Here is a 9,758-nt window from a genome sequence, read left to right as displayed (position 1 = left end):
GAACTCCCAGGGCGCTTGTTTTACGGCTTAGCACAACTACAAACAGCGCTAAGAGGGGCTGGGGAAGGGAAAAAAAAAAGGAGGTCAGGCATTGAAACGGAGCATCAGCATCCGTCAGGCCCCCCTGGAAGGTGGGGAGGGATGAGGTTGTTTGCACCTTGTAAGCGGCAGCGGCGTCTCCCAGCCCTGTCAGAGGCAGGAGCTCCTTATCTGGAATCCCAGACTCCCACTCATCTCACCCAGAAAAGTGGGAAGGGATTAGGGAACGCAAGGGTTGTGAGCAAAGATGAGGATTTCAACAGAACTGGAGGCAAGGGAAGGACAGAAGGACGCAGCAGTTTCCAACCAGCTCCTGTCGGGGTCAACCCAACCAAGCCAAATCCTGCCCTCAAACAGGGATTATGGGGAAAACCCCATTACAGCTGGAGCCTGTACTGCTCCCTTTCCATGGAAAGGGTTGCTCCCCTTCCACAGTCTCTTCCCAACACCATCCATCGGTTGATCAGTAAGTCCCTGTTCAGAAGTGAGATCACAGTCCCCTCTGCCTGAAGCAGCAGCTGACCTCAAACACCAGCTCTTCTCCAGCTTTTTCAGGGAATCACAGAATCCCAGGCTAGTTTGGGTTGGAAGGAACCCTAAAGCCCATCCAGTCCCACCCCCTGCCATAGGCAGGGACACCTTCCACTAGACCAGGTTGCTCCAAGCCCCATCCAACCTGCCTTTGGACACTTCAGAGACCCAGGGGCAGCCACAGCATCTCCATGGCTTTCTCCATATAAAAGTAATTGCTAAGCCAAGGAATTCATGCATCAGTCTTCCAAAGTGAACTGCTGTTGCTGGGAATTTTCTACTACAAGTTCTCACTGGTGAAGTTACAAGTCAGGGGGAGAAGGTTCAAGGCCAAAATCCATAGGGAACCATCAGATGGAACGGGGAGTGCTGGGAATCCCTCTGTGCCACAGTTATAAAAATGTAAACCTTTATTTAGAGAAACTGCAGCTGAGGCTCTTAAAGGTGAATTAATTCAGAGCTATAATCTGAGATTCTAATAAAAATCAGGGTTGCTGGAAACAAAAGTGAACCACAAGGCAAAACAGTCACACTGGAACATGGAACATTCTCCCTTTTCCAATGTTTTCCACCCTAAAACAAGCTCTCAACTCCAGCTGAGGGTCCCAGGAAGGTCCATGGGACAAGGACCAGCTGTTTGATGGCTGAAGGGAGTTACAGGTGGAACAGCAGGTACCACCAAGCATCCACATCCCTCAGGCACTTCCACAAGTTTTTAGCTCATTTCCCACCTTCCTCAAGAAAGGAGGTGACCAGGAGGGAGCTGGAAGTGCAATGACAGGAGACACACACAGAGTTGTGCCTCCCAAAATACAGGTGCTCAGTTATAGCTAACAGCCACTTTCCTCTGATGTTTCAGGCTTCAAAGCCCACAAAAAGGATAAATTTGGGATCTGGACTATTCCCAGTCTCACACACACACTCTCTGTACGGTGTCTGGGTGCTCAGCCAAGCTCCTGCTTCAGTACCTGCCATCCACTTGTAAAATAATCTTAATTTTACAATAAAAAATAGACCCAAACTAACACCACATGGTAAAGACTCACTAAACACCTCCCAGGACTAGAGCCCCTCTGCTCTGGAGCCAGGCTGGGAGAGCTGGGGGGGTTCCCCTGGAGAAGAGAAGGCTCCAGGGAGAGCTGAGAGTCCCTGGCAGGGCCTAAAGGGGCTCCAGGAGAGCTGGAGAGGGACTGGGGACAAGGCATGGAGGGACAGGACACAGGGAATGGCTTCCCCCAGTGCCAAGAGGGCAGGGATAAGAGGGGATACTGGGAGGGAATTGCTGGGTGTGAGGGTGTTGAGGCCCTGTCCCAGGTTGGTCAGAGAAGCTGTGGCTGCCCCTGGATCCCTGGAAGTGTCCAAGGCCAGGTTGGAGCAACCTGGGCTAGTGGAAGGTGTCCCTGCCCATGGTAGGGGCATTTTGGCACCACATGATTTTTACATTCCCTTCCAATTCAAACCATTCCATGAGTCTACAAAGCAGAAAGATGCTGTTGTGCCATTTTTATCATTCCCTACAGCACAAGGAGACTATTTAACCACTATGTTTTCCACTCTAAAATAAGCCCCCAACAATAAAAAATAGCAATTACAAGTGACAGTGTAACAGCCAAGAATCCCCCTTATTTATTTTTAAGGTGCTATTTCTTCTCTGGAGCTTGTCCCCATAGTCTGGGGGATCCAACCTCTGGTGACCAGAACAACTCCAGGTGATATTTCCACCTTCCTGCTTCAACATGAGCCAGCACAAACAACAAATCCATCCATCCTGCAGGGCTAAAACACCCTCTAAGTTACGTGTTCCAGATTTTTCCCTCTCATCTGAGAAAAAAATTCAGATTTCTCACTAAAATCAAGCCTTCCAACATTTAACCAGTGCCTTTATCAGACCCTCTGGTTCAGGGGTGAACCACACTCAGCTCACAGAGGATGGAGACTCCTAAATCAAACAAACTGGGATATCCAACATCCCTTCCCTGTCCCCACAGGAACCTGCCCAAGTCCACCAAGATTTAGGGAAGGGAAACCAAGCTGAGCTGTCCTGGAGTGGCTGAAGTGCCTTTTTCCCCCGAAACGAAAGCTGGTCTAAATTTGCCGTAGATGCGAATTAGAAGAATATGTCGAGAGGCTTAAATGACCTGAGCCTGTCAGCAGAGCTTGGGGTTTCTTAAAAAAAAAAAAAAAAAAAAAAAAATCAGGAGGAAGGGAAGTCTTGGGTTGCTGAAGGATTTCGCTCGGTGATTTCTGCAGACACCCGGTTGCAATTTGTTCCGGAGTGTCACGGAAAGGGCAGGCAGCCCGGCTCCGCTCCATCCCCTCCCGGAAAACTGAACCATTGTACCTCTACTGTAAAAAAAAACCAACCCCAGCCCTACTGATATTAACCCATTTTCATCTCATTAGCAACCCCAGGACTGAACTGCCCCGGTGACACGAGCCGTTCCCCGAGAGGAGCCGTCCCCTTCCGCGTCGCCTCCCGATCGCTCACAGTCAAAAAGGAGGGCTGGAATTCTAAAGCCCCCCTGGGAATTCCAAGGCAAGGATGTTCCCCTAAAGGGGTGTTTCTTGCAACTGGTTTCAAGAGGTTTCACAGCCATTCTTTTCAAGGATAAAGTCTTGCTTGCCTGGACAGAAAGCCAAAATCCCAGCCCAGGGGGCAGTGGCCGTTTGGGTCGGTGCAGCTCACGCAAGGGTTGAAGTTTGGGTCCCAAAGTGTGACTTTGGACAGAGCACCAGCACCTTTTCCATGGTATCCCTAAGGATATGCCACATCCACCAACTGTTTGGCATCTCCAGGTGAAGGCACCTGAAGACTCCTACATGGCCCTGAGCAACCTGGTCCAGTGGGAGGTGTCCCTGCCCATGGAATGAGATGGGCTTTAAGGTCCCTTCCAACCCAAACTATTCCATGACTCCATGACTGTGACACTCCCACATTCCCAAAACCTCCTCAGCTTCTCCTCCACATCCACACCACCAGTCACGGGGGAGCAGAATTCACCAGCTGGAGAAGTACAGAGAGATCCAACCATGTGCAGTGCAAGAATCCGTTACAGAAACCACCCGAGGAATTTTTAAAAGGAAAAATACGGGGAAAATCAGTCCACTTAAAAGGTTTATTAGCAGCTACATTACAATGAGCCCGAGACAACCAAATGAAAACTGAGGAATTTATCATCCTGGGCAGCAGCATCCCGATGGGAGCAATTCCCAGTGATTTTTGAGCTCAGCCTGATTTCCATCACCTCTCCCGTGCTGCCCAGACCCCCGTGTTCCTCCACATCCTTTCCCACACGTGACAGGCCAAAGCAGGCCCAGAATTCAGTTTATTAGTCTGAGGTCTACCCGTGCTGTCTCACTTCCAAGGCTGGCACAGGAGCACCAGGCAGCACCTTCCCTTCAACAGCTTCCCAGTCTATGGAATTAAAACCAGCAGAAGTAAGACCAGTGAAAATTGGAGCGTTGAATGTCTGCAGTCCAGGGCGAATAAAAGAAGTTTAACAGCCCCTCTTTTCCCAGCTCCAATGCAACCAGCACAACGGGAATTCCTGATGGCTCTAAAGGAGCGAGGAATGCTCATGACTCAGCTTGGAACCGTGCTTTCCTTTTGCCTTGGGAATTATATCATCTGTCATGACACTGGGAAGATGTTCAAGACCAGGTGGAAGTGTCCAAGGCCAGGTTGGACGGGGTTTGGAGCAACGTGGGATAGTGGAAGGTGACCCTGCCCAGGGCAGGGGGTTGGAATGAGATGACCTTTAAGGTCCCTTCCAACCCAAATCATTCCATGATTTTAAGATAAGGGATTTATTTCAAGCAACATCTCCGGATTTCAAGCCTTTAGAAAGGTCTGAAAGGCAACCACACAAAAAGCTGGTCCAGCACACGAGTGCCCTGCAGTTAAACTTTAGATTTTATGTCCACAGAACACTCTGGATATGCTACTGGGGATCCCACAGTCCCCACGGCCGTTACTCATCCATATGCTGAAATAAAAAAAGGGCCATGATTTAGCAGTTTCATTTTTGAGGTCATAAAAAGAATCCAGAGGAATACCCAATTATTAATAAAAGTTCCTACGGCGTATAAATTTTAAAGGCACAGAATTCCTCTTAAATAAACAGTGAAACCTTCCCCAGCAAGCCAGGAAACGCTGGGAATAAAGAGTTCTGTTCTGACAATAAGCACTTCTGCACTCCAATTATGTGATGTGGGAAGGAGGGCAGTGAAAGCACCAGGAAGCACAAGGAGCTCGACCCCGGCGCGCCGGGGAACAGAAACACGCTTGGATCTGCACACAGCCCTCAGCACCTCCCCAGATGTGTCCTGGCCTCCCAGCCACCCCTACACACGTCCTCGGTGATCCCAGTGCCTCCAGCTGCTTTTCCCATCAGGCAGCTGCCCCTTCTCCCCCAGCCTGAGCTGTTAAACCCCAAATTGTCCGGCTGCCACGGCCTCGCCGTTCCCACGGCGCCGGGAAGCCGAGGGATCACATTTAACCTCAAGCTCCTGGCCTGACATTTCCCTTCAGGAGCCACTTCAAAAAGTGTTTCCAGTTCTCAAAATCACTCACATCTCTTCCTCCTCCTCCTCCTCCTTTTTTCCTCCCTCAGTTTTCATGTCTTTGCAGGAAGAACATCCTACAGGAGACACCGTTGGGTGACAGACCCCCAGCTCCACCTCCGTGTCTCTGGCCAGACTGGTGTTGGGGTATCTCACACCTCATCTCCAGAACCCACCAGGTCAAGAGAACTCAACGCTTCCGAACTTCAAAGCTTGGCCTTGATGATCTTGGAGGCCTTTTCCAACCTTCCTGGTTCTGTGACTGAACGGGAAGAGCGGGTGGGTCGAGTTAACAAAGGCAGACACTTCACGAGGCTTTGTCTCAAAAAGCTTCCAAATTAAACAGCAAGTGTCAAGCGATTAGTCCGGTTTCCATCGAGCTGCTGCTCAGCACACCATTAAAAAAACAGGGTTTGGGGCCAAGGCTTAATGAAAAAATAGTGATTTCTTACAGATCCGTCTGTGATTCGAATCCAGTGTGAAATAAAAATCTTTTCACCGGTTTTCTCAAGGAGATTCTCAAAGAGGTGAAGCAAAGGATGCTGAGGGTAAGTGCCCAAGAGAATTCCCTCTGTTTATCCATCTTTCTCAGTAGGGAGGAAGAGGATGGGTGTAAATACTTGCAAAGCTTCTGACAGTACTTACACCAAGGCACTCGAAGGCACCTCAGAGCTCACAGAGGTCTCACAGCAACCCCACTATTCAATAACCCCTAGATAATAATCATTTCTCCACTGGGACACGACATCCCACTTCATCCAAGCGGGTTTGGGAGCCTCTTCCCAAAAACCTGCAAGCCCAGACCGTCGCTGGCCATGAGACTTCTAATCCAAACAGCCCCAGAAGATGCATTTCCTCTCCTAATCCTTTAATATCCCAAGTAGACAAACAGCAGGAGCAAAGACTAACAAGGTCTCGTTACTGAATTTGACTGGAAAACAAGTTTCTGCTTCCCAAACCTGCCCAGGAGCAGAAAACACCATCCCATTATCCCAACCCCGCTGTGTAAATACTCCCTGCATACCCAGCCACCAGACTGACCTTTCCAAAGCCTCTCCTGCCTGCACCCCAAGCCCATAAAACTCCCTCGCTTTTAATAAACAGCGTTATTTTGACTCGCTGTGCTCGTTAAAGAAAACCCCCGGAACACGAGACGCCGCTCAAAGCAGCGGGAAGTTCGGCTCCGGGGATGCTCCGGGAAGGCCGATAAAAAACGCGGCCCCCGCGGAGCCGGCGGATGCAGGGATCTTCCCAACGCTCCCTGTGAGCCCACACTTGGCACAGGCACGTCCAGCCCACGTGGCAGGGCAGACAGAGCCTCACCCAGGGGCTCCCCATGACCTCGGGAGAGCAGGGAGAGCCACCGGAGCGCCGACACCCGGCACAGGGACATTCCCTGCCCGGCGCGTCCCGGGAAAGGCAGTAAAATCTAATTTGCTCCCCAATACGCCGGACAGAGCCAAAACAATTTCCATATGCGCCGCACGAGGTTACGGAAAAGCTCAAAAAATGCCAGGGATGAGGATAATTAAGAACATTACACAAAGTGCATTTTTGGGACGCTTCTCCAGGCCATCAAAAGGCCACCGGGCAGGATCTGGATGGAAGCTGGAAAATGTCCTGGTGTCCACTGGCTCATGTGGCTTTGCAGGGGGTGGCCATGTGGTTGTGTTTAAAATGAAGCCCATGGAGGGGGCAGGATTTCCCAATAATTCCGGAGTCATCACATGCCACGTCCTACTTATCGGCCTCATTCCAAACAAACTGCTCAAAGCCCGTCGTGTTCCCGCAGTTCCACTAAATCCACCTCCAACAGGACAGCCTGGGATGTGCAGAGGCTCTGAGGGATGTGGTCCCTTCCTGGGGGCTTCCCATGGAAGGAGATGTTCCCACTGCAGGGCACAGGAATGAGCCTCACCTGGAGTTTCTGGATGGGACCATCAGTAAACGGCCAAGGGGTTTGTTGTGATGTCCAACCTTCACACGCCAAGCTCTCCTCCACATCCCTCATTCCTTCCACCTGGATTCTCCCTAACACATCCCTGCATCTCTCACGTGCTCCTGGGACACACCAGCACCCTGAAGCTGCGTTGCATCCACTCCCTGTTCTCCACAGCCAGGAATCGTGGACCTCCAGCTCTCCATCACCCAACCCCATCACCACCATCATCCCTTTGGAGAGATCCCAAAAGAGGTCACCAGGATGGACTTGATGGGAGAGAGGCAGCTGGGCAGGATGAGAGTTGCTGTTGCAAAACTCCATCCTGGGATCCAACCGTGGGAAGGGCTAGAAACCACACTTGGAATGAGCCAAGGAACAGCTCCACGTGCCGGAAAGCCGAGTTCACCCAGTTTTTTTCCATGCAAAAAAGCAGGAAGGGTGGCTCGAACACGAGTCAGATTTTTTTAAAACTGCAAATTTTCATTTAATCTTTAAAAAATGGCATCATATCGTTTTTATTACAATACCAATGTATTAAAAATTACTTTAAAATTAAAAAAAAGAAAAACCAGCAGATACTCAGGACTCGGCACTGACACAGAGCTATTCCCTGTACTCTCAGTAAATTGAATTAAATTCAGATCCAGTTGGAAGTACAACCAGTAGCACAGAGTAAACTTGCATCCTCAAACCAATCATCACAAATCCGGGGAACTCAAGGTCCGAATTAAATTTAAATCCAAGATATACCTAAAATATTGCAGGACACAGCTGGGTGCTCAACAGCCTTAGTGTGGCTCTGGATCCAGCATCCCAGCATTCCCAGGGAACACCTATTAGCAGCTGTCACCTCCAGGCCCAGTAATTGGGGGAAAAACAAATAAATCTCCTCCTTTCCCTACTCATCCACAAGATTTTTCTAAGCCCAGCTGCATTTTGATCCTGGGAAAATTTCTATACTGGGGAAAATTTCTATACTGGGACAGTGGCAGCTCGTGGACCCACATGAGATTTAGGAATCTTTGTTCAAGCTCTTTGCAGGCACGAGAGGCCACATTAAACACTTGGAGGAGGCACTTGGGATCTACTTGAGTGGCTCTCAGTGAGCTCTGACCTGCAGGGATGGAGCGAAGCGCGGGAAGGCATCCAAACCCCGGATCTGAATCCCTGATTTCACAGACATGGTTGTCTTTCTATGGAGCTGCTGTTAATCCACGCTCTGAAGCGCTTCATCTTCTCCAGCTGACAGTCAGAACTGGATTCCTCCCAAAATCCAAGCAGCACTTCAGTTCTGAACAGCACTGGGCAATGTTTTGCCTCATTTTTTGTTGCCCGGAGAGAGACTGCGGATTCACCATCCCTGGAAGTGTCCAAGGCCAGGCTGGACGGGGCTTGGAGCAACCTGAGCAAGTGGAAGGTGTCCCTACCCATGGCAGAGGGGTGGAACAAGATGATGTTTAAAATCCCTCCCAACCTAAACCATTCCATGACTTTTTAAGTGCCACACTCACACCCCCAGGTTGATATTTGCTGCCAGTGAGGGAAAAGACACACCAACCTCACTGTGACACTGCTCAGAGGTGACACAGACACCAACATCTGTTGGCAGGAAGGGCAAATACCACCTTCAAACCAGCACAGCTGAAACTCCAACCTGTTCAAACTCTGCATTGACCCCTTGGAGCTCAGACCAGATTCCCACCTATTAAATATCGAGTTCGACGCCGCATCCGAGCGACGCCAATAAAATAAAACTCCTGCTTCGCCTCCATCTCTGCGAGAGGATATTTTGGCTGCCCCAACAACTTGATCCACTAATGGCTTTTGGATGGGTTATTCTTGGCCCCCTCACCGTGCTCGCCCTGGAAGCCCCATCCCAAGTGACCTCCCTGCACATGCCCGGCATATTTCAGCCATTAAACGAGATAATAAACCCCCCAGACCGGATATCAGCAAGTGTTAATAAGATGTAATTCGTTCCTGGCAAGCCCAGGACTCAGATCCTTATTAAAAAAAAAAAAAAAAAAAAAAAAAAAAAAAAAACCTGAAACTGAACCAACAAAACCAAAACACACACACAGGTTCACGGGGCCAAAGTCCAGCAGGAGTTCAAGTGTGCGGGGCCACTTTCATCCGCGTAATTAAGAACAAGATCTGGAACGCGGCGAATTCCCCCGGAACCAAAGGTAATAAAACTCAGATTTATAAAAAAAAACAAAAAACAAAACAGGAGGGAAGGAGCTCATCGTTTGTACAGTGAGGCTCCAGGGTTTCTCCACGTGCTGCGAGATCCCTCCAGTCCGGCTGACCCCGGGAATGTCTCACTTGACTTCAGCCCGCCACGGGCTTCCTCTCCAAGGAGAGCTCCCCTCATCCAGCTCCCCCCATCCAGTTCTTCCTATTCAGTTCCCTCTCATCCAGTTCTCCCCCTTCAACTCCCCCTCATCCAGCTGTCCCCATCTTGTGCTTCCTCCTGCTCCCCCCATCCAGCTCCCTCCATCCAGCTCTTCCTATCCTGCTCCCCCTCATCCTGCTCTCCCCATTCAGCTCCCCACATCCAGCTGCCCCCCCTCCAGCTCCCCCTCATCCAGTTCTCCCCAATCCACCTACCTCCCATCCAACTCCCCATATCCAGCTCCCCCCATCCCATTCCCTCTATCCCCCTCCCTCCATCCAGCTCCCC

General features: G+C 50.3%; 1 protein-coding gene across 1 annotated transcript in view; it reads right to left on the bottom strand.

Moving 5' to 3' along the window:
• Window positions 1–5,323: 5,323 nt before the first annotated feature.
• The window catches only part of LOC115307855 (exocyst complex component 6B-like), a 90,385-nt gene continuing 85,950 nt past the window's right edge, over window positions 5,324–9,758 (bottom strand). Inside the window, exon 7 of the mRNA XM_029963723.1 lies at window positions 5,324–5,395. Within this exon, the coding sequence (XP_029819583.1) occupies window positions 5,324–5,395 (72 nt within the window). The remainder of the gene's footprint in view (window positions 5,396–9,758) is intronic.

Source organism: Manacus vitellinus, unplaced genomic scaffold, assembly GCF_001715985.3.
Source record: "Manacus vitellinus isolate BGI_N305 unplaced genomic scaffold, ASM171598v3 scaffold_61_pilon, whole genome shotgun sequence".
NCBI classification, from domain to species: domain Eukaryota; kingdom Metazoa; phylum Chordata; class Aves; order Passeriformes; family Pipridae; genus Manacus; species Manacus vitellinus.
Note: the sequence above shows the minus strand (reverse complement) of the source record. Positions and strands in the feature narration are given on the sequence as shown.